Source organism: Cervus canadensis, chromosome 8 (assembly GCF_019320065.1).
Source record: "Cervus canadensis isolate Bull #8, Minnesota chromosome 8, ASM1932006v1, whole genome shotgun sequence".
NCBI lineage: Eukaryota > Metazoa > Chordata > Mammalia > Artiodactyla > Cervidae > Cervus > Cervus canadensis.
Genome location: NC_057393.1, coordinates 28,294,328 through 28,320,045, shown reverse-complemented (window position 1 = coordinate 28,320,045; position 25,718 = coordinate 28,294,328). Strand labels below are relative to the sequence as shown.

General features: G+C 43.1%; 1 protein-coding gene and 1 non-coding gene across 3 annotated transcripts in view; one reads left to right on the top strand and one right to left on the bottom strand.

Moving 5' to 3' along the window:
- The window catches only part of FBXW4 (F-box and WD repeat domain containing 4), an 81,527-nt gene that overhangs the window by 43,636 nt on the left and 12,173 nt on the right, over nucleotides 1–25,718 (bottom strand). For both annotated transcript variants that reach the window (XM_043475656.1, XM_043475657.1), the window contains exons 2-5: nucleotides 20,276–20,371; nucleotides 16,964–17,149; nucleotides 16,394–16,526; nucleotides 10,484–10,578 (exon numbers count right to left, since the gene is read on the bottom strand). In XM_043475656.1, coding sequence (XP_043331591.1) covers nucleotides 10,484–10,578; nucleotides 16,394–16,526; nucleotides 16,964–17,149; nucleotides 20,276–20,371 — 510 coding nt within the window. The remainder of the gene's footprint in view (nucleotides 1–10,483; nucleotides 10,579–16,393; nucleotides 16,527–16,963; nucleotides 17,150–20,275; nucleotides 20,372–25,718) is intronic.
- On the top strand, nucleotides 17,757–17,830 carry TRNAE-UUC. Its single transcript has one exon. It is a non-coding gene; the product is annotated as a tRNA-Glu (tRNA).

Sequence of the window (25,718 nt, the reverse complement as noted above, 5' to 3'; positions counted from 1 at the left end):
CTTGGCCAGGACAACTGATGCTATCACTGCAACAAAGCAAAAAATAACAGGAGAAGCATTCTGCAGGAGTAGAGCCCTCAGGAGAAACGGAGACAGTGGGTCATATGCTCTCAGCTAGGCCCCTCTACAGCCCCAGCAGGCCACAGAGCAGTGAGTTCAGGGTGAGGAGCATGTGCTAAGCAATGGCTGAGTAAACCTGGACAGCGTCCTATATGCAAACAGTGCTTCTGAGATTCCATAGAGTTTTGATCAGGCACTACAGGACTCATCCAGGGCCAGACTCAAAATAATCTCTATCAAAATTCCCCAATCAACACAGAAAGGAGAGATGGCCACTCCTGGTGGCCTCAAGCAGAAAGGGGTCCATTTCACTTTACCTTGCAGGTCTCAGCTTTTCCTTCTCGCTCCGTTCAACCAACACACATCACATGTGCAACAAGCCAAACAAAGGAAGAGAAGCAACTCCCACGGGTGCACAGTGGCCTCTACTACTGGCAAATATTTATACTTGGAAAGCTTATCCTCCACATTGCCTTCCAGCCTCTCGTTGTGTCTTCCTGTCTAGCTCAGCTCCTAGAAAGAAGCCAGTATGAAGCTTCACACTTTGCTAGTATAATGCCCTGCCTATCCCCACCTCGAATACCACTGAAGCATCAAGAAGCAACACAGACATAAATATCTCCATCCTGAAGCCAAAAGTCACACCTCTCTAGATGGGACAGACTAAGCATGGAAAATCAAGAAAAGAACAAGGCCTGGGGATGCCATGTTCTGCTTCACCACGCTTACCCCTGGTATTAAGAGGATCAGGGCCTTGGCCTTCATGCCTTCTCAGAGCAGGCCAGCTCCTGCCTTCAGTAGGTGTGCTTTTTGGTGCTCCAGGACTGGTGTGCACACTGCCTAAAGTGCACCAACTTTAGATAGGGCTGCTGCTTCCAGTATGCTGTGAAAATAAAAATATTAATACTCCACCGTGACCACTATGACCATTGTTCGAGAAGCTGGATTATGGCTTTGCTGTCGGACGGTACAGAGGAGGAGACAGCAGTGCAGCTGAACTGGGCTAGAGACAAGTCTGAATACAATAACATGGAAAAGGTGCGGCGGACGGAGGGAAATCACAACAAAATACGATTTATAGTTATTTTAATCTCCTAAAAGTTTCTCTCTCAATATTGAAATTCTCTTTTGCAAATTAAGGCCCTGCTGAAGATTCTGGATGTTATCACATCCCAACTGGCACCCCACCTGCCCCTCCTATACTTTTTTGTACCCCATTCATGTTTTAAATTTGCATTGCAAACTATGAAAAAGGAAAGCTTCCGCAGAAAGCAATTTCCTGGGCCAGCAGCTCTTGGACTAATATTCCCTTTGCAATTACCAGGGCTCCTGCATGTGCGTACTCCCCTCCTTCCTCCCACCAGCCCACCTCCTCCCTTCCCTCCTCCCTCCCTTGCCAGCACCTTCTGCCTGAGCCAAGCCTATCTGACCAGCACCACAGACAGTGCCACAAGCTACCCCCTATGAAAATGCCCTGGCCAGACAGAGGAGCAAGAACCAGCTGGGAAAGGGGGCAAGGATCTTGGGTAGTCAGCTTAACAGAGCACCCCAGAAGCACAGGGGTGTCGTCTGTAGTACAAGGCTCATAACTTATATAAAACAGGAAATAAAGACCCTGCTCCCTAAAGTTCACAATCTGAAACTTCGAAAAAGTCCTGCTTAAGAAACTACTAGAGGCACAAGGATTAGCAGATATCCATTCCACACAACTGAGCTCTTTTAGTATCAGTGTAAAGGAAGAGCAAAAATATTTGTTGGCTTGCTGAGGTATAAGTGCACCCTTCATTGTTATCCTATGTAGAAATTCAGCCCAGCAAAATTCAGAATCAGCACAGATCTTTTTGAAACATAGCATCTTTTTTTTTTTTTTTTTTTTAACCTCTTCAGCCACACTGCATGTCAAGTGAGATCTTAGTTCCCCAACCAGGGATCAAACCCCGACTCCCTGCAGTGGAAGCAGGGAGCCCTAACCACTGCACCTCCAGGGAACTCCATGAATCATAGAATCTTTATAGCCAGTTTTCCACATCAATGCTGTCAACATATCTCACTGCTAGTGGTACACAGGGATGTCTATTCTCTTCCTTGATGGTGTGAGGAAAATATTCCAGTTCTTAAGTTCCAGGCTCCTAACCTCCCAAAGGGGGCTCTGATAATGAAGTTCATTCTAATAATGAAACTCAAGAGACTCACGGATGCTGGTAACTGTCATGGACAGCAGAATTCCTGTTCTTGGGTCTTAAGCCCATGACCAAGGACAGTCACATGGGACTATCCTGAACTCAGAAAGGGAAAGAAATACAACTGACTCTGTGGACTGCCACCTGGAAGTCCCAGGGACCAGGACTCTGATAGATGGAAAAGTGATGGGGAGAAGACATCTTTTCAAAAAATTTGCTTTAAAATGAAAAGGAAAACAAGAAACTTAAGTCTTGACTCCAAATTTATGTACTGAAATCTGCCCCAAATGACCTGAGAGCCACCTATGAATAATTACAGAAGGATGGGGTAGTCCTTCCACTTCTGACATGACCCCCCAATATAAAAAAACACATTATATTACTAATCCAGCCACACTCCCATCATTGCCTTTTTCACTCAGGCCCAGTGCAAAGCCCACTCCACCCCCTAGTCTACTTACAAGAGTGAGCTCCATTGGCTCAAGAAACTAAAAGTGCAGATATTTCATGAAGATCCCTCTTTTGACTGATCTAAATGTTGCAGCTAACAGGTGGGGAAATCTTAAATATACGAATGTTATCATGATGAGACCACTGAAACGGATCACTGCTATAAGTCAGACAAGGGCTAGAAGTTTCCGCCCTTCCATCAGGTTCCTCTTTAGCCTTGACAGATCAAACTCAAGCCGAAGCAGGCTACAGAGATCAGTTCAGTCTCCGAGCCAAAGGTCTTCACAGTGAGGGACCAAAGCTGCCCTTGCTGGGCCTCTGCCGGCCCGTGTCCCAGATTAATCACCACCAGGAGGGGCCTGGACACTAGGCTGCAATCTGAGCCCAGCAGCACCTGCACAGGGGTCACCCTGGCACCTCCCTCATTCCCTCAGGCAAGACTCCAGGGCATGAAGGTATCCACCTGCTGACTACACTACCTGGAACAGGCAGGCCAGACACTTAGCCATCTTCAATTCCACAGGTAAGTCACAGGCAGTTCAAGTTAGTGCAAGAAGGAAGAGAGATGTAGAGACTCAAGGAGTGAAGTCAAGGCTCCAAGAGAAAGAAAATTCTCAGCCTCTGAAGACAAAGACTTCAATGCCCCTCTCACCACTATCTAGGGAGAATATTTAGCTCGAGACCAGTGGTGAGTGAACTAAGCCCTCAGAGGTTATGAAATAATGAGACGCTTCATGTTTGGGGCACATTCCCATCATTTATAGACCAACAGGAGGGAGGGAGAACACAACAGGGATTTCTTTTCAAAACACCCACAAATGCTACCAATATGCCCATGTGAAGGAAGCTTAGATATAAGTAAATTCACCCTGTGAGGGTGCAGGAGAGTTTCCTCTGAATGCCAAGACCTCACAGAACAGTTTCCTTAAATGATCTAAATGAGGACACTATTTCAAACACATGTTCACATACAGCTAGTGACTACTGTGTGATGTGTGTACACATGTCTGTTCATGCTAGAGCATACTTTTCAGGACCAATGGACCATATTATATATTCTCCTCAGAAGGCAATTTGCTTTATATTGTTGCTTCTTAAGTCTACTGGGGTAGGAGAAAGTATTCTTGAGACTCAAAAAAAAAAAAAAAAATCAAAAGGAGGAAGAGAAGCCCGAAGATCTGTATCTTAGAAAGATCTGTCCCAGGCCCCAACTTGTGATATAAGGAGAGGCCACTCGGATGAATGCACCCTTTTCCACCTGTCTCTTGCCCCAGGGAAGGAAGGGTGGGAGGGGTCCAAGTCAGATTGAAGTGTGTGTCCCTTAAAAGAGCAGAGAAAAAGCACAGGTCAGATAAGAGGAGAAAGAGCTCCTACACAGCCGCCTTCATTTGAAGAGAAACACCCACATCCTGACTGTTACACCTTGTACCTCCAGAGCTCCATCTCCAGGAATTCCCTTTGAACTCCCTGCTGCAACCCAGAGTTAGGATAGAGCAGTGGCTACAATTACAACTTGCTTGCAAGGGGGGCGGGGGGGGGGGGGGGGGCCTGCATTTGACAGGCCATGAAAGGGGGCGGGGGGACCTGCATTTGACAGGCCATGAAAGGACCCTGCCTGTAAAACAGACTGGAAAACAAACCCTTAATTTAAATGTTAATGAAAGTGCTGTGGGGACATCAGAGGGTTCCCGGCTACTCAGAGAACAGCAACACCAGCCCCAGGATTTATGGCTCCCCTTCCCCCTCCTGCCTCCCTCTCTGCCTCATCACCCACTGAAGTTTAAAGAGTAAAAAAAAAAAAAAAAAAACCAACTAATTTTAACATTAACTCCGTGCTTCCACCTTGGGATGTGATTGCTAAATTATCTGTCGGCAGAACACTGATCAAAGGTGGAAAAACAGAGGCACATTGCACATGTAACCCAGAAAAGTCAGCCGCAGCTAAGGAAGGAAAATTGCCATCTTTCTTCCTGATGCAGGAAGGGTAGAAGCAATAGCGGTACAGGTAGGGACTGGAGCTGGGAGGCGCAGGCAGTAGTAGTGGAGGAAGACTGATCCCTCCCAGGCGTTGTGCTCCCCATCTTAGACCTTGGCACACCATCTTTGCTAAGTTTGGTCTGTCTCTCCACCAAACTATGCTGTCTAGTTCACTGTTGTTTCCCCAGGGTCTAGCATGCTATAATGCTTAAGAAGAATCTGGAGAGAGAAAGAGAGATCAGGACAGGAGGAGAGAGACAGCAACAGAGATAGAGCAGAGAAAGAAAGAATGGAAACGCTGAGACTGAGGGATGGAAATGTATCTGTGGCAGGAGCAGGGTCTCAGTGTACCAGCTCGTGCCCACAGCATCCCACTTTCTGCAGCAGCCTCCGCATCTAGCTGCAGTGTTTCATTTCAGTCAGTTCTTCACAACTGAGCCAACCTTCCTGGCCAGGGAAGGAGTAGCTCCCACAAATGGGGTCTTGGCCAGCCAGGGCTGGTTGGGTTGCTGGTCTCAGGCCAGCAGCTCAGCACATGAGTCTCTCTGTGCCCAATATGCTCTGGGTAGTGGCAGAAATCCAGGGTCATGAGGAAGTGAAACCCACCCCTGTGGCATTTCATCCATGCTACTGATGGATATGTCTGTCAGAGAGGCTTGGCTTAGCACAGGCAATGAACTCTAGGATGGCGGGCACTGCCCTGAGATTCAGCAGGACCAGACTCCAATTCAGTTGTTTCCTTATGCCGATCTCTTTCCAATATTAGGTCATCTTAGTCTGGACCAGTGGGCCCACCGAGCGTCACAGAGAGTTCCCGTCTTTCTCCAGACACCCTGCTACCCCTTCCAGCCATGCCAGGCTCTGGCCCGTCCACACTGTCTTTGTGTCCCTGACATTCTCATCCAGGGCACACTCGTGGGAGACTCCCCCCAGTATGCTCTTCAGCCTGGCAAAGGGGGACCCTGAGCCCCTCCTTGCTGACAGAAGGTGCCTTTTCCTGAGCAAGCCCCTGACCCTGGGAAGGGGGAAGAGACAGATCTTGAAAGCTGTGGGCCAAACCATCAGAATGATCAGCTACAGTGTGAAACACAACAAAGTCATCCATCAGTCTTTCTTCAGGTTATCAAGGTTAGGGATCCCCTTCGGGACCAGCTCTTTATCACCAACTAGCAAAAGCAAAACTCAGGGGCACAACATTTACTTTTGATTTGTCTTCCCCTAAAAGCACTGAGTGAGTTAGGAAGCCTAGGGCCAAAGGATTGTTGAGCCACTGGGAAGCAAAAGAATCTAAACTGAAAGTTGGCTGCCTTTTTTCCCCAATCTTTCAAACCTCTCTGTCAGAGAAAACTCCAGATGCAATTACCTTTCACTAAAGAAGGGCGTATTTCAACAGGCTGGTGAATGTGTCTGCCACACACACAACACACAGTAAACCCTGTAGCCACTGGGAACAAACACTCGCTCTCCACAGAAATCCACCCCCTTACCGAACAGTACACAGTGATGGCTTTCCTTCCAGACTCTCCCTCACCTCTGGGAGAAATGAAGCAAGAAGGGGCAGCTCCTCCATCAAAAGCCCCCAGAGGCCACAACTCACTTTACAAATTTGAATCGGTACATTTCATGCAGACTTGGACTAATCCCCCCAAAAACAAACAGGCCACCACAGCGAGCAAAGTTACACAAAATTATACTGTATATTTAATAACACAGCTATGTCAAGTTTCTACACCTATACCACTCATATGTTTCCCTAATGACAGAAACAAGAGAGAAGGGATTAAAACCCAAGTGTCCTGGGAAGCCTTCCTGACCACACTCACTCACATGATAGCAAGAGTTGTTCGGAGATGGGGAAAGGATTCTGCTGAGCATCTCCGTTTTCTTGGAGGGCAATAACAAATATGGTGTCTGCAGAGGAAGGAGGAGCTGTGGGTACCCGTCTCTTCCCCTGCTAGGCAAACAGGGTGATAGGGCTCCAGATTCATTTCACCACCAGGGCCCCTCCCAGCCAGCTTGCAAGGGCCCTGCACACTGAAGATCTATGTGCACTGGCACTACTGGGATGGGGTGAGCATTCACAGCTACATGAGTGAGCTTAGCCTTGATTGCATACCGCCTTCCTCCCCTCCCTCTCTCTATCGCAACTCTAGCCTCCAGAAATGGAATATTCCCAGGTCCCCACTGAGCCTTTCAAGGGCCACAGCTACTGTGCAAGATTCTGGTGGGTAAAAGCATTGCAGTGACCCAGAGGCCTGCCTCATGGCCCTCCCTGAGCACTACAGTATGTTGCAATAGTCTGGAGACCTGAGCCTCTTCAGCCCTATCCCACTCTCACCCTTCCCTGAGCCTCAATTTCTCCATCTGCCAGGAAGGCGATGCCCCTCTCTGTTCCTCAACCAAGACACACTAGTTTCAGGCACTTAGTATTGTCAAGCAACCAACACAGTTGTGCCCCCATCTTTTCCCACCATTGAGGAAGATCCTTGGGAGAGTCACCCCACAGCAAGTGTTCAATCTGTACACAGGGGACACAGAGGAAAGAGAGTGAGGAAAAAAGTGATGGAAAGTAAAGGGATGAAATGGAGTCTTTAACAGTTATTCATTTCCGTACTCTGAGTATTTACTAACTTTATTCAGCTAGAAATAATCTTTTAAGAGCAATATAATGTACTGTACATTTTCAAAACTCTGTCTTTCTGTGATACTCATGGAAAAGTGCTCAAAACTCCATGTGACTTCAGGAGATATATCCTGAGATCAGCTGGGCCCCACAATTACACCCAGACATGTGCCCTTCCACCACCAGCATCTCACTTCTGTTCCACCTCAACCTGTCCTCTTCACACTCATCACACAGCTCCAGACTGGGCCTCCTCTACCAGAAGAGGACTGCATCTATAAGTCACAAATCCTAAAAACAGAGTCATTAGTGTTGGTGCAAGAAGATGTTATTAGATGTTGGTACAAGGAGGGCATATAGGAGGAAGAGGGAAAGGTCCTTGCCTACCACCTTGAAGCTTGCCTACCACTGGCTTTCCTTCTGTGTTTTTTGAATACCTAAATGTGGCTCTAAGCACATGACTGGTATTAAATATCATCCTCCAAGAGTGTTTACAAATCAAGAACTCAAGGTCAAGGAAGGAAGGAGACGTTGACATTTGGACACGGGACAGAATACCTGCTTTCTCTCAGTCATGAACACCTCAAATTAAGCCTAGGGCCTGAGGTTTCACATTTCATACTACAAGTTTCTAAGTACACACACAGGAAAAGAAGGCAGATAAGTCCCAGCATCAAAGATAAACATGATGAATAGCTCTGACAAGTTATTTTAAATAGAAGAAAGAGAATGAGATGTGCTGGGTCTCCCAAATGACCAGGTTCCTTCTTACTACATGAAGGAGCAGTGGGGGAATGAGTTGTTGTCAGGCCGGTGAGGAGTACCTACCCTGGAAAACAGCTGCTGCCCACCTGCTCACATGCTCCTCACAATGGGGTTCATGGCCACATCACATGTGTGACACTGACAACCACACTCAACAGGAAAGGTGGCTGGGAGGGGAACAGAAGGCAGCCATGGAGGGCAGGAACCCCACGGGGGAAAAGGAAAGAAAAGAGATTCCTGCTGAGTCCTCACCTTAAGAAGACTGCAAAAGAGCAGTGTGACTCCACGAGGGCCAGGAGAAGCCCGAGGGAAGGGTGAGACACGAGAGCAATCAAAGCCGCTAAACAAATGCTTTACCAGGCAGGAGATATTCTGGCTGACACAAGACTCTAGCCCTTTAAGCTCTGTAGAGTATTTTCACATTCATTATTTCAGATCATCTTCACAATAACCTAGTAAGGATTATGAAAGAAATGGTATTAATATTTAACAGATGAGGAAACCATGGCTTCAAGCATTTACCCAAGGCCACTCTGCCGGTGGCAAAGCAGTATTTCAGATTCCCAGAGCAGGCCCTCCACCTAGGAGGCAATGTCTTTCCAGATTGGGAAAATGTATGAGTTTACTGAAAGATTCAGATTCACTGACATAGTAAGAAGAAATGGATCTAATGCTAAGATGAAAAATCCCTATCCCAATATATTTTGGGGGTAAGACAAAAAGCAGCAGAGAGAATATCAACATATACTCTGGTCATTTAGTAAAACAACAATATCCCAAATGCAAACTACTTTTTAAAATAGTCCAAAACATCATTTGTGGACTTGGGGAAAAATTCACCTCAACAGTGAGTGAAGGAATCATCCCGGGGCAAGAAAGCACACCAAGAGGACAAGATGTAAGGACACCAAGAAAACTCTTAAGGAGAATGCAAGGAAAACATGAGACCTCGGTTTTGCCTATCAAGAACTTGGCAAAGGGTCTGGCATAGAACACATGACTAATAAATGTTAGCTGCTGGTAGCAGTGGTGGTTATAGATCAGAGCTAGTAATATTAAGAAGCTAGATCTTTCCTCAAATCCAGCTTCCAAGTTGTGGTCAAAAAAATCAAAAACAAAACCCAAAGTCAGTTTATTGTGATCAAAACTGCTTAGTGACAAAGGCAGACTCTGTCTTCAACCTCTCTTATCAACATCATCTTCAATAGCTACCACACTCTATCCTGTTAACAGGTAACCTAACACACTCCAGAGGAGGTGGCAGGAGTAGAGGAATACGAAGATGGGGATACTGGGGAGCCTGTACATGTCTTTGGCCTAAATCCACGTGCAGGAAGCACACGGGCCATCTCCAGCCTGAAGAGCATCCCTCCACCACCAATCGCACCCCAGTCCACCCATCGACTGAAGCCAGCATAAGTCCTCAGGTAAGCACCAAGATGAAGTCACCAGCCCACCTGTCACTTCCCGCCCTTATACATATCCAGCCCACAGACACCCAAGCTTGGCTAACTGGCTTTAAAGGGGGCAGCGTTAGGAAGAAACTGAGGAGGGGCCAGAGCCCAACAGCTCCATTTTCCACCCTTGGCTCCCACACACTTAGGCCTCTCTACTCCCTGCTGCTCTTTCCTTCCCTTTTTCTGAGGATTGCTAGAATGATTTGTTCCGAACAGCGACAGGTTTATAGGTTAGCCGACACCTCCGCTCTGTGGAATTTTAATTAACTTCTCTCATCGTCAATATGCTAAGGAACGGGGTCTCCATGCTCTGAGGTCAGCAATGTGTTTCAGGTCCTGCTATATCAGCCGTCAAATTGAAGAATTAATGACGTGGCTAATCGGCTCTAATTCTTTAGGAAGAAAAAAAATTTGAAAGAGAGCTGTGGAGGGGCAGGAGGAGGGGTGCAGCCTCCTTGGGGTGAGAAGAAAAAGGCTGAAGGGGGCTGAGCAAAGAGGGGGACCAACTCTCTCCTAAAACAAGTGACTGACTTAAACCTGACGCTGGAGGGTGTCAGCCCTACAGCTTTCCCATTGATCATTCGGTGGGGAGTGAAGGGTAAAGGAAGTGGGAGAAGACACCAGGCAAACACTCTGATAGAGCAGGTGCAGAGAGGGCATCCATGTACCCTGCTTGGGGAGGGGCTCTGCCTCGGTTTAAGAAAGCCTAGAAAGCAGAAGTCAGGATGCAAAGCTCACTTAGTCACAGATAAAACTAGAGAAACAGCAGTCAGGCCAAAGCGTAAGATAAAGCCACCATCAAAATCGGCACTTCTGCTACATTTGTCAATGAATCTACTCCACAAACATGACTTTGCACACACGCCCAAGTGGACATGGGCCCCAAGCCTCTCCTGATGATGCCCACATGCTTTATAAAATAAAAGCATTATTTCACAGGACAAAATCATACCCCAAAACATCTCCCTTACCTGAGCAATGGGCTGATAGCAATGGACCAGACTCGGTCTTCGGTCTGGATGGTGTGTAAGCACTGCCCCAGCCGGCCTGAGGCCAAAGGCCATACCTGGAAACAGGAGAGGAGATGCTCTCGTTGGCATTGCCTGGGATCAGGTTGGGGGGCTGGAAAGATGCACCAGGTAGAGTCCCTGTCCCAAGCGGGTGTGGGAACAGAGAATCTTTCTGTCCTGCACACACAGATCTCTGGGGAGCACAGAGGGGCCTCTCCAGCTTCTGCCTTACCTACCACCTGGAGAGACGTCAGCTCCGAATCCTAACCACCCTCTCACTTCCACCTGAGAACCCTTGAGCAGCAGCCAGTTTTATACTAGGGAATCAGTATCACGTTCCTCAACTGGGATCCGACTGAGAAGCTATTAGCAGGCGAGGCTCACCTCTCTCAGTAACCTCCCTGTGTTTGTGGGTTTTCCTTTTCCTATCTGTCACCAAGATTTTACTTTGGAGAGGTAGGTAGAGGGAAGATGATCAAGGCCCAGTATGAGAGAACAGAGACAGAATTAGAGTAGAATTAGAGAGACAGGAGTAAAAGAGAAAGATCCAAGGGAAGGAAGAATGGAAAAAGAGGACTTCAAAGTGGGAAGGTGTGTGTTGTTGTTTGTTTGTTGATAATACCCAGAATCCAATGCTATTCATGTCAGCAGGGAATTTAGCACCTAGTGTCACCAAAAGTAGCAAAAAAGCTTAACTCTTTTAAGCTTCCATATCTCCTACAGGTTAAAAATATTGCTTGGAGCACATTATCTGGTCCCTATCAGTCAGGAATGTACATTAGCAGCCACTCTGGGCTTAACTCTAATCAACACTCACAGAGCCCTCTCAGCGGTCAGTGCATTTAGAAATCTCCCATTAAGCACAAGGCCCCCTCACCGCACCCTACCCTAGATGACACACACAGGGGACTAAGCCTCTAACCAAACAGAGAGGAAACCTCAGATGTACATGGCTGTCCCCAGACAGCAACCGAGGAGGGATCCTAAGGCAGCCAGATGGATCAGTGACCTCTCAAGGTCCCTGTGGTGCTATAAGGGGAACACACGAAAGTCAGTCAGGACCTTAGATGGAAGAACTCTCAGGAAACATTCCTTGAGTTTAAGGGGTAGGTGATGGAGTGGGGGTGGTCCTGACTTCTTAGGATCACATATCTCTTCTCTAAAAAGGAGAAAGTGTTTCTTAGGTTCTGTGTGTCTATGATAGGGGGAGGAGGGTGTGAGTTACTTTTCCCAACATAGGGAAAAGAAAATAAATTTAATAAGAAGATACTGAATGAAGAAGGGCAGAAAACAAAGGTCAATTCCACAACTTTTCCTGGAATGCCATGATTTTGGCTCATTCTTTTGGATCAGGTCACTTTGGTAGTAACTAGATGTATTTAATGTCCTCTTTCAGATCAGCTCAGCTTGGAAGAGAAGTTTGCCTCTTCCCTGATGCAAACTACTGAGGAGACAGGTTCTTGTTGGGGATGGGTGGGGAGACACTAAAGACTGTGATTACAAAATCTATGAGTACAGCTCAAGGCCAGAATTCACTAGAGTCCTTCACTGAACAGGCTGATGGATCCCACTGTGAAAAACCACAAAACAAAGTTCCTGGTTCCCAGGAGTGGCTCCAGAAGCATGCTGCAATTTCTCAAGCACAATATAGGGAAAGTGGCCCTCTTGACCTGCACTAGAAGCACACCATCCACTAAAACATGAGTATGCTGATCACATCTTAACCTTCAGTGGTCAAATCCAAACAGACTCATCCCTGGAGAAGATATAACTCAGTGGAAGTAGATATATATACAGACCTTTTATAAAAACAACTGGCGATATATATAAACACCCTTAAAATGAACAAAGCCTTGAAACCGGTAATTCTAATGCCGAGACTATCCTAGGAAAATAATCCTAAAATGAAGAAAAACCTAAATGATAAAAATATTCCCTGCAGCTGCATTAGCAGGAAGAGCACATAAGGGCTTTAGAATTAGACAAATCTGGGTTTGAACTCTAGTTGCTACTTATGTATCTCTGATGTTAGGAATATTTTATAACTTCTTAGCCTCAGTTTTCTCATGTATAAAATGGAAGGTAATGCCTATCTCTTATGGTTGCAGTGTGGAAAAGTGAAGGTAAGTGTAAAGCACCTAGCACAGGAGCACAGTATTTGGCAGGCATTAGGCATCAATAATGGTGGTTCTTATTGCTATAGGAAAAGCTAGATATAAATATCCAATAGGAAAAATAATAACTAAATTATAAGTTCCATTGTGAAGCCATTAAAGATGACCAATAATTTATAATAATAATAGAAAACCTAAAAAAATAAAGTAGACACAGCAGGGTATATTGGACACATAAGATACACTATGTGAAAGTCGCTCAATCGTGCCCACCTCTTTGCAACCCCATGGACTATACATTCCATGGAATTCTCCAGGCCAGAATACTGGAGTGGATAGCCTTTCCCTTCTCCAGGGGATCTTCCTAATCCAGGGATCAAACCCAGGTCTCTTGCATTGCAGGCGGATTTTTTACCAACCCAGCTATCAGAGAAGGAGTGCAAAACAAACTACAATGAGGTTTCACCTCACGCCAGTCAGAATGGCCATCATCAAAAAATCTACAAGCAATAAACGCTAGAGAGGGTGTGGAGAAAAGGGAACCCTCCTACACTATTGGTAAGAATGTAAGTTGGTTCAGCCACCATGGAGAACAGCAGGGAGGTTTCATAAAAAAACTAAAAATGGACCTATCATATGATCTAGCAATTCCACTATGGCACAGATCCAGAGAAAACCATAATTTGAAGAGATATATGTTATCCCAATGTTCACTGTACACTATTCACAATAGGCAAGACATAGAAGCAACATAAATATCCACCGACAGAGGAAGGGATAAAGTGGTACATTCATATAATGGAATATTACTCAGTCATAATACAGAAAGAAATAATGCCATTTGCAGCAACATGGATGGACCTGGAGACTGTCATACTAAGTGAAGTAAGTCAGACAGAGAAAAGACAAATATCATATGATGATACTTGTATGTACAATCTAAAAAATGGTACAAATGAACCTATTTACAAAACAGAAATAGTGTCACAGACATAGAAAACAAACTAATGGTTACCAAGGGAGACGTGGGTGGAAGGTGGGATTGACACATACACACTACTATATGAAAAACAGACACCTAATAAAGATCCACCACATATATAGCGCAGGGAACTCTACTCAGTGCTTTGTAATGACCTATATGAGAACAGAATCTAAAAAAAAGGGGATATAAATATATGTACAACTGATTCACTTTGCTGTACAGCAGAAACTAACATGACATTGTAAATCAACTCTACTCCAATAATAATTAATTTAAAAATAGATATATTATGACCATAACTATGTGGGGGAAAATTACAGTAAAGAATAAAGTGATAAAACGAATAAATGTAAAGGGCTTATTAGCACAGTGCCTGTACATTCTATGTTATTATAAAATAAAAAAAGCAAACCTATGCACAGAAAAATACCTAAAAGATGAAAAAAAAAACCAAACAGTTCAAATGTTCCCTCCTTCATAAAATCTCTCCTTCCAAGTCAGATGTAAACTCTCTAAACTCGAAATTTTCTGGCCCTTTCCCTAGAGCCTTACAACTTCATAAACCTGGCCACTTCCAACCAGCTTCATAGCCAGTGCATGCAGTCTCAGTTCCCCTTAAAGAAAGACTATCTTCCTCCCCTTTGAAGCCTCACATAGAGTAGGCACTTATCAGAATGAAAAAAAAAGGGAAAAAATGAACAAATGATCAGCCTTGGCCCAGACCCAGCAACAATGTAAGCTACCATTCTATCACATCTCAGGATGGAGCCAGTCTCACTAAAGTCAGTCCAGAGAGGCAATCCAAGCTAAGTCACAGTAATTCTGAAACTTGGGTCAGGGTCAGGGGTCTATAGATGTTTACAGATGAACATGACTAAGTTCTTATATAGGTTCAGGTTTTAGAAACCTGTAGAAGCAGCTGGAGAATTACAGACGCCACCAAAAAGAAATGGAGAGTCAGTTATAAAAGGCTAACTGTGGGTAACATGAAAATGGTCCAGAAGATGAAGGTGGGTAAATGCAAAGAAAACAATATAAGGAGGGGACAGAAGCAGTATACTGAAAGTCAGAAAAGATGAGCTGGCCTGGAGGTCACTGGGAAGCCCCAAAATAGCTGACTAGCTTCCTGGAGTTGAACCAAGGGAAGAATTCTGTCATTGACTAAAAAGAAATCTTCAAAAGGAATAGGAATGTACTATAGTGACAATTTGAGAATTAGAGAGTACTGATTTTAATGCTTAAAAACTCTAAAACAATAAATAGTTGTACTTAAAACATGGAACTAACCCAATATTCCAATAATTGCTGTCAATCTTCAACTATAATCAATCTATACCATGAATTGCTACATATGGTCATAAAACTTAGTTTATACTGCTCTGGGAGGCAGACTACAGAGAAATGAATGGAAAAAAGAGATACCATTGAAGGTTTCACAGAGAGACTTGAAGCCATGACAATACAATGCTAGAATGAGACAAGAATATCTAGGTCACACATGTACAAAAGGTATCTAAGGAAATTGTCTTCTGAGAAGTATAGCAAAATTAAGGCTATTCTTTTTGCAAGGAATGGTACAAAGATGGTGACCAATCAGAAATGTGAAATAAGTATGGGGTGGAGGATTCAGATAAAAGAAATTCAGTTTCCATGTTGGTTTGAAAGATTTTCTGAATTTTTCTCAGGTTCCCTGTGCTGATGAGCACATTTCTCTGACAGAAATACAAAGTGTACGAAAAAAATTAGCAAAGGAGGAGAAACTTCCATAAATAGAAAGGAACATTATTTAGTCCTTTTTACATAAATTAGCAACATTTTTACATGAAGGTATAATCAATAAAGAGAACATGAGTCAGAAAAGTTAGTAAAGACTACAACTTCTCTCTCCTGAGGCCTCTGCCCCATGTGTCTTAGAGCCCCATTAGCTGACATGGATAAGCATTTTGCTCCTGTTAGCAATGTGGAGTCTCCAGATGCTGGGAAACACACAAGCACGAACCTATCAAGCTTCCTGTACCATCAACTGAATTGTCAGCAAAGTTCCCACAGCAGCCCCAAAGGACCAGGCATATGTGAGCCCTGGCAAGGGCCACGGGACACAGAGATGGAGAAAGTTCTTCTCTGTTTCTCATGTGGAAGCCTATTTAACCCAGACATAAAGGAGCTGAGTCCATAAAGCAGGGGTCAGGCTACTTATCAGTCTCATTCTGTTGGGCCTTGGCAGATGTCTGAGTTTAGACCAGGCAACTTGGCAATGACACAACAAACAATGCCCTCCTCTCATTGTCTTTCCACTGCTTACTGACCACATCACTCTCCAGAGAAGCAGTAAAAATACATTTTAATTATCAGCCTGATTCCTTATAAACAAGGTGGTAAAAAATTAACCTTCCCAAACAAAGAGTGAGCAAAAGGTAGGAGATTTTAAAATAAAATATTGGGGTTAGAACTCAACCCACAAACTTGAGGAAACTCAGCTCAGGGAGGAAAAGCTGGCCAGGTCCTCTGTTTTTGAGTTCACGCCACATTTCAAGTGAGTGGCAAACTTCCCAGCCACTGTCCACTCCTTTCCCAGGCCAGCTGGCAGGGACATAGCCTGGCATGGCAAGCTGCATGCCAGAGGCACATAAGTGAGTTCTTTATTGTGCCGTTCCCGTGCTGGCCCAACTCGATGCCCTCCGCCAATCCTGAAACTCAAGCTCCTATCCACCCCCTCCCTCCCCACTCCCTATAGACAGGAGGGAATAGCAGTATGTAAGGAGGAGATCTCACCTTGGCTGTCCTGTCTCTGGAGCCACTCACAATGATGCCCCCTTTGCAATCCACACAGTTCACTTCCTGTTCATGGGCCGAGTACTTGACAGTGAAGGTGCTATGAATCTTATGAATACCAATCTTCCCATCTCTAGGAGAGAAATAAGAAGCCAACCCCTGAGAGCCAATTACTTTCTCTGCAGGAAGAAAACAAGTCTATAGAAACAGCCCAAATCTCCAATGACTTCCAATTTGCTAAGCTTTAGGCAATTCAGCCCAATAAGGTGCTGAGTTTCTAGATACCTTTACTTCTTCAGTACACTTGGGGCTGAAGAAAGCTGAGAGACAAAACAAATCTCCCCCTTGAGAGTATCAAAACCAGCTTCCCTTTTCATTAAAGGTTCTTCCTGTTTTCCTTTTCCAGCTTACCCTATTAAGTACCTGCTTTAAATGGAAAAAAAAAAAACATTACCCCTTCTTCTAGTCTCCCTACTCATCCTTTTGGAGTAGAGACAGAAAAGTCAGAAGCAGGCAGAAGGTCTCTGAAGAACATTGAAGAGGAAGGAAGGAGAAGCCTGCAGCACTTACCCCCCTGCACTGATAATATGCGAGTTGGCCAGCACGAAGTGGCAAACATCCTCATCATGTCCAGCAAAGACTCCCAGGGGCCTCCGGTTCAAGCTGGCACCATCTGGGCGGAACTGATAGGCCAAGATGAAATTAGCCTGGGATATGTACAGAGAATCACCCTCTAGCTGCATCCAGGGCATCTGACTGCAGAGATGAAAAACAAAATTTAAGAATCATCAAGATAGAGCAGGAAAATTCAACTTCAGTCTTTAGAAAGGCTGACCAATCCCCAACTTAGCATTACCTATAAGCCTAAGTCTATATCTCACTCCCCTCCTTCAAAACTGCTACCTACCCTTAGGCTTCCCTAGAAAACTAGAGTGATTAAGCTTTGTGGTGACTATCTTCTTTATCACTATTTCCCTAGAATTATCTTATTTATCACTATTTCCCTAGAAATATCTTATTTATCACTATTTCCCTAGAAAACTAAAGTGATTAAGCTTCGTGGTGACCCTATCTTCTTTTGGCTTCCCTTGTGGCTTAGCTGGTAAAGAATCCACCCACAATGCGGGAGACCTGGGTTTGATCCCTGGGTTGGGAAGATCCCCTAGAGAAGGGAAAGGCTACCCATTCCAGTATTCTGGCCTGGAGAATTCCATGGACTGTATAGTTCATGGGGTTGCAAAGAGTTGTACATGACTGAGCGACTTTCATTTACTTACTTACTTACCTTCTTTGGACTTTCTAAAAGAAAGTCAGAATAAAAGACCCATTTAATGTCACTTTTAAAAGGAGAATGCTTAGGAGTTCCCTGGTGGTCCAGTGATTAGGACTTGGTACTTTCACTGCTAAGGCCCTAGGATTCAATCCCTGGTCAGGGAACTATCCCCCTAGCTACCCATGTGAAAGTGAAAGTGTTAGTTGATCAGTTGTGTTTGACTCTTTGTGATCCCCATGGACTGTAGCCTGCCAGGACCCTCTGTCTTTGGGATTCTCCAGGCTAGAATACTGGAGTGGGTAGCCATTCCCTTCTCCAGGGGATCTTCCCGACCCAGGGATTGAACCCAGGTCTCCTGCATTGCAGGAGGATTCTCTACTATCTAAGCCACCAGGAAGCCCAGCTACCCATGGTGCCTAAATAAATAAATAAATGGAGAATGTTTAAGACTTGAATTACTGGCTACCTATAGACTTCTTTTGAGTAGACAGAGCACTCCCCCTCAAAAAAAGCAATAATTAAAGGGTGGGAAAGAGCAAAAAGAAATCTTCCACTCAGATGAAATAGTTTTCTTTCATTCTGTGCCCTCTCTGATCTGAAGATTAAGCGGTAAGTTTCAAGATTCCAAGACTCCCATACACACCTTTTTCCCAATAGATCAGTTAGGGTGTGATAGAGAAAAGAGAGGAGTGAGCCCAGGGAAGCCCCATTCCCTTGTCCTACTAGAGCAAAGGGGCCATTTTTAAGTGAAAGGAATAAAGCCATTTAGGAAAGGATGCTAATGTACTGATTAAATACCTAGATCCTCTCAGAGGATATCTAAGTTTCTGTACTAGAGGCTAAGTATAGCAATGGCAAAACATAGCTCCAGACCAGTGTACTACAGTTACTACAGTAGTACAGTGACTACAGAGAAATGACTGGCTCTCACAGAAAGTTGATAATAGAAATCCACAAACAGTTAAAAGATTCTAACCACAATCTGGCAGGAGGAAGAAACATTGGAAGCCACAGACCAGTCCCACGACATGGAGTAAGCACTAAAAACAAAGAGGACTCTGCCAGACACCATGCTCTCTGGTGGGGACTAAGCTTCTTTCCCAAGGTAGAGCCCCACAGCCTGTCCTACACCACAGCGGGGTCCTGGACCTACCAGGTCCCAAGCAAAGCATAGGGGCAGATGATTCATCCCCATTTGTAGAGACACCATCTCCCACTGCCAAGTCTGTCTGAGCAAACTGGGCTGTGTTTCTTCCCCAGACTCCTTACTACAAGCGTCATGGGAATGTACAAAAGTTCTGCAAATTGACTTGACGGACCATTAGATGCAGCTTGGACTTTGTAGCAACTAGTTTCTACACATGAGGTTTTAACAAGTGTGTGCACATATTATATGGAACATGTATAGTGTACAGATGCCTGCACTCTCATTCATACGCACATTCTTCTTCAACATGCCCTTGCACAAGTTTGTGGCATACTCAAGTGGGCAACAAACAGAAGGGTTTGGAATTCATGTGTTTAGAGCCATCTGGTAAATAGCCATTTGCCCAGCACAAGAAACCAGGTTCATGCCAGGTGAACAGTGGAGAATCCCGGGGCAGCCTAGTAACCATTTTGTGTATTTATTTGCCACACTGCTTGAAACGAGCCCAAAAAGACATCAGGAACAAAATCTTGATAGAGAAATAAACTCTTCCTTCTGGTAATAAAAGGCAAATAGGAAGCAGAAGGTAAAGTCCTTTATCATACAAATTCATCTTTCGTCCCCTGAGTTTCTTTACCATCACTACCACCACATAATTCACAGGAACTCGTGTCAGGGAAAGCAGCAGAAGTTGGATACAAGCAAAACTGGACCCTTCTTCATCACATGAAGAAGCCTGCCTGGCCCTACGAGCAGAGGTCCAGGTCAATTGGAATGTGGAATCATGCTGTTCCCTGTCCATTCGAACCAATCAACAAGGAGTACTTTTTGGTGAGTAATCAAATAATAACTGGAATAATTTAGCATCAGTGAGGTATAAAATCTGTGGCATTAGCAATGCCAAAGCCATTATTTAAATCTCCTGCCATTTTTTTCTAAGCTCTGCCTCCTATAACATATATATCCAAATCTTCAGATCCTATTTAGCTTTTTAATAAAAGTAGGGGAGAGCACTACAGGAAGCCAAGAGGGAAGGTGTAACTCCCTAGAGTAGAACATTTTTTTTTAAAAAATTGTAAAACAAGATGAGGTGGAGTATTGGCTTCATCTCTTTCTTTTGATGAGGTGTATTAACAGAGGTTACTTCTGAGTGGTAGGATTTAGATAAGTTTATTTTCTTCTTTAACTTTTTCTATTTTTTTCAAATTTCTACAATAAACATTTATTATTTTTATAATCATAAAAATACAGGCTCTGTTAAATTAAAGTACATTTTTGGGGGGTAATCTTTTTTTAGATGTGAAAAAAAGCTGTCCTTCTGATGTCCCCTACGTGTTTAAAGAATCACCCCTGGCTCATCACCCAAGTCAGGCACATTTATACTCCAGCTCGGACTAGATTTTTCATTCCCAGTATGCTTTTATGTCCCAGGGAGCTTTAAAGGAGTCAAGAGGCTACTTACCTGCATCTCCACTTCAGCAGAATCCCCTCTCGGCAGCGCCCCAACCTCCAGTTCTGAGATACCTTCACTCGTTCCTTTACTGGTACACTGGCCATCCTGTGTCCAGACAGAGGAGATAATCCAGTCACTACAACTCACCGACAACCACAGAAAACTCCCTGGGCTTATGAGTCAGACTTCAGGAACATCCAGAAAATATCTGGATAGAAGTGAATGGATTAGGAGATATGAAAGAGATAACTCTTCTCTCTCCACACTAGGGGTAATCAAGAGGGCCGAGAAGAACAACCTGTGCTTTGCAGTGTCCATAGTGATGCCAAAGCAATCTAACAGAGCAAGGGTGACAAACAGTACTGGTACCACTGGCTAGCCATGTGGAAAATATCCCTACCTCACACCATACAAAAAAATTAATTAAAAATAGATCACAGATTTAAACATAAAATCTAAAACTCTAAAGCTGTCAGAAGAAAAAAATATAAAAATAGCTCTGTGAGTCAAAGTAGACAATAGTTTCTTAAGACACACAAAGCAATAATACAAAAGAAATATCCAACAAATTAGATTTTATCAAAATTAAAATTTTCTGCCCATCAAAATGAATACACAAGCCACAGTCTGGGAGAAAGTATTCTCAAAATATATATTTGATTGAGAGGTTTATACCCCCCAAATATGAGGAAATCCTTCTTGTATACTATCTATTTTGAAGTCTAACAAGATACTCTCCTACATTCTTGGTGAGAGATGACAATGGTACAGCCACTTTGGGAAAAGGTCTGGCAGTTTATTATTGATCTAAACATACACCTACTCTATGACCTAGCAATTGAGGCTTTCATAGGGGCTAAGACAGTAAAGAATCTGCCTGTAATGCAGGATGAGTGAGTGAGTGAGTGAAGTCGCTCAGTCATGTCCAACTCTTTGCCACCTCATGGACTGTAGCCTACCAGGCTCCTCCGTCCATGGGATTCTCCAGGCAAGAGTACTGGAGTGGGTTGCCATTTCCTTCTCCAGGGGATCTTCCCGACCCAGGGATTGAACCTGGGTCTCCCGCATTGCAGGCAGACGCTTTAATCTCTGAGCCACCAGGGAAGCCCCAATGCAGGATACTCAGATTCAATCCCTGGGTCAGGAAGATACCCTGGAGAAGGAAATGGCTACCCACTCTAGTATTCTTGCCTAGAGAATTCCACAGACAGTGGAGCCTGGCAGGCTACAGTCCATTACTCAAAAGAACTGAAAACATATGCTCACAGGAAGACTTACACAAGACTAGTCACAGGACAGATCTTCCCAGGATCACATCTAGTACCCACATTGTATCTAGTTATGTCTCCTGAGTCTCCTCTGGTCTAATAGTAGTTTTTCAGTCTTTCCTTATTTTTCATGATCTTCAGTTCAGTTCAGTCCCTCAGTTGTGTCCAACTCTTTGTGACCTATGGACTGCAGTACATCAGGCCTCCCTGTCCATCACCAACTCCCAGACCTTGCTCAAAATCATGTCCATTGAGTCAGTGATGCCATCCAACCATCTCATCCTCTGTCATACCCTTCTCCTCCTGCCTTCAGTCTTTCCCAGCATCAGAGTCTTTTCCAATGAGTCAGTTCTTCGAATCAGGTAGCCAAAGTATTGGAGCTTCAGCATCAGTCCTTCCAATGAATATTCAGGACTGATTTTCTTTAGGATTGACTGGTTTGATCTCCTTGCAGTCCAAGGGACTCTCAAGAATCTTCTCCAACAACACAGTTCAAAAGCATCAATTCTTCAGCACTCAGCCTTCTTTATGGTCCAGCTCTCACATCTGTACATGACTACTGGAAAAACCATACCTTTGACTAGATGGACCTTTGTCGGCAAAGTAATGTCTCTGCTTTTTAATATGCTGTCTAGGTTGGTCATAGCTTTTCTTCCAAGGAGTAAGCATCTTTTAATTTCATGGCTATAGTCACCATCTGCAGTGATTTTGGAGCCCAAGAAAATAAAGTCTGTTGCTGCTTCCATTGTTTCCCCATCTAATTGCCTGAAGTGATGGGACCAGATGTCATGATCTTCATTTTTTTGAATGTTGAATTTTAAGCCAGCTTTTTCACTTTCCTCTTTCACTTTCACCAACAGGCTCTTCAGTTCCTCTTTGCTTTCTGCCATAAGAGTGGTGTCATCTGCATATCTTAAGTTGTTGATATTTCTCCCAGCAATCTTGTGCTTCATCCAGCCTGGCATTTCACATGATGTACTCTGCACAGACGTTAAATAAGCAGGGTAACAATATACAGCCTTGACATACTCCTTTCCCTATTTGGAACCAGTCCATTGTTCCACATATGGTTCTAACTTGCTTCTTGACCTGCATACAGATTTCTCAGGAGGCAGGTCAGGTGGTTTGGTATTCCCATTTCTTTCAGAATTTTCCACAGTTTGTTGTGATCCACACAGTCAAAGGCTTTGGCATGTCAATAAAGCAGAAGTAGATGTTTTTCTGGAATTCTCTTGCTTTTTCTATGATCCAATGGATGTTGACAATTTGATCTCTGGTTCCTCTGCCTTTTCTAAATCCAGCTTGAACATCTGGATGTTCTCAGCTCACGTACCATTGAAGCCTCACTTGGAGAATTTTGAGCATTATTTTGCTAGCGTGTGAGATGAGTGCAATTGTGCAACAGTTTGAACATTCTTTGGCATTGCCTTTCTTTGGGATTGGAATGAAAACTGACCTTTTCCAGTCCTGTGGCCACTGCTAAGTTTTCCACATTTGCTGGCATATTGAGTGCAGCACTTTCACAGCATCATCTTTTAGGACTTGAAATAGCTCAGCTGGAATTGCATCACCTCCACTAGCTTTGTTTGTAGTTACGCTTTCAAAGGTCTACTTGACTTTGGACTCCAGGATGCCTGGTTCTAGGTGAGTGATCACACCATCATAGTTATCTGGGTCATTAAGATCTTTTTTGTACAGTTCTTCTGTGTATTCTTGCCACCTCTTCTTAATATTTTCTGCTTTTGTCAGGTTCATACCGTTTCTGTCCTTTATTGTGCCCATCTTTGCACGAAATGTTCCTTTGGTATCTCTAATATCTTGACGAGATCTCTTGTCTTTCCCATTCTATTGTTTTCCTCTATTTCTTTGCATTGATCACTGAGGACAGCTTTCTTATCTTTCTTTGCTATTCTTTGGAACGCTGCATTCAGACAGGTATATCTTTCCTTTAAAACTTTTAAAATTTTCTTTTTATCTTTTGCCATTCTAAGAAGCAAAAAAAGATTCCTCCCTGTTGTTCAAACGTGTATTTCTTCTAATTATGGCTAAGACTGAATATCTGGTCGTGTCTGAAAGCCATTTCTTCTGTGAAATGCTCATCCATGTCCTTTGTCCCTCTTCCTATTAGGCTTATGGTCTTTTACTTGTGTGTTTGTAAAGGCTCTTTACATATTCTGTGATGTCAATCTTTTCCTAATTTACTATTTTCTTTTACCTTATAGTATTTTTTCCATGTAGACATTTTGATTTTTATATATCCATTATTTCATGTCAGTCTTTGCCAGGAATGACCCAAACTGATATGAATTTAATACGCAACAAAGTAAAGTAAGGAAAGAAATCACAACTTAATTAGGGCTGTTGGGTTTGTATAACATCTCCCAGCCTTACTAGAAAGAAAGGAGAGAAGAAAAATATACATGCCTAGAAGAATAGACTGTAAAATAGTCAACTTTGGGTAGCCAACTTTGGATGTTTTTACTTTTTTCTTTGTGTTTTTATGTATTTCCCAATTTTTCTACAATGTAATATTTTGGTAAAGATAAAAAATATTCATTAAAATAATAACGCTTTTGATAAAACTGGATATCAATAGAGCAAAAAATTCTCATCTCATAATATGTATATTCTCCCAAAATGAAAGAGTAAATTTAAAAGATTTTAACTAGAAGGTTTTTAAGTATTTAAATTTCAAATACTGCATAGAAGGAAAAAAAAAGAATAAAATGAAAGTAACATAGTAGGGGAAGGCTAACAATTAATGCTATGAGTACAAGTTTTATCCCTAAAGCTTTTAGGGGACTGATAAAAATCTATCAGGATAACAGCCTGTCTCCAATAACCAGTCATCAATATCCAATAGCAGATAAGAACAGGCACACAGTGTTCACATGATAAACACTGCAGAAACATCCTGAAACAATAAGAGTTTACAAACATGCACATTAAAACAATTTATAAAGTACCACCTCACATCTATTAAGTGGAAAAATCACATGCTAGCTTTGGTTTGATAAAAGGGTTTGGGTTTGTTTACATATTGCTGGTGGCCTGCTAGTACAGTCTTCCAGAAAGGAATTCTGTCAAGAAAAGTTGTTACAGGACAGCTTCCAACCCAGCATTCCCATCACTGTCTCACAAAGAAATAATTCAAAAGAAAAATATTTTTTACAAAGATATTTATAGTTGCAGCTGTATATTAAGAGCTAAAATCTAGAAATAGCCCAAATGTCTATCTGTGGGGGAAAATGGTATACTAATGCAATGGAATAAATATGGCTATGAGAAATGACAAATGTGAACACTGCAAAACATTTTGGATATTACTATAACAGTAGTGGTAATTTTAAAACAAAGTCTAATTTATAAAGATACTGCATAAAACTATGTATCCATAAATAGCTCAGAAGAGGTAAACAGATGGGAGTTTTAGGAAGTGAATATTTCTTTTTAATATGCATCACATAACTGTTGAGAGTTTGGTCTTTTCATTTTACCTTTAACCTTTTTACTGAGTTTCATTTAACTAATAGATTAAATGAAGTTGTGAGAAAGGCACAGAATGCAAATGTAGGAAACTTATCCGAGCCCCAGTCCTGCCTCTTACAACCTTGGTTACCTAATTTTTCTCTTGTCCATTTTCTGCACATATGAAGTAAGGATAGTATTTCATGCAATTGTGATGTTTTAAAATGACAACTAAACAAAATAACAGATAAGTTACAAATGACTTTGAAAAAGGTTATTTATTTTTTATATAGAGTAGTTTATATTGACAAATGGTGACATCACTAAAGCTAATCTAATAATCATTTACTTTTCTTCTAATTTAAATACATCTCTTAGAAATTATTCTTTTAAAGTCAGGTTGAATGATTAGGATTTGGGTACACACATGTTAAAGCTAAAATATATTACTGAATTCTTCCACTGGGTGAACAGTCCTCAGTTTCACATTTCTAGACAGCAATCTACACTACTGCTAGATGGTTAGAAAACTGAGGTTAGCTATGAACAATCTCCTCTTTCGTATCTGGAAGAGACAGGAGATAAAATTTAACAGCAAGTCTAATCTTTTTCACTAAGACTTCAATTGTTTTGGTCCATCCTGTTAACTGTCTTTTATGGTCCTCAGTTTTAGCTCTAAGTTAGAAGGTAAAGGTGAAACCAAAAATTGAATATTT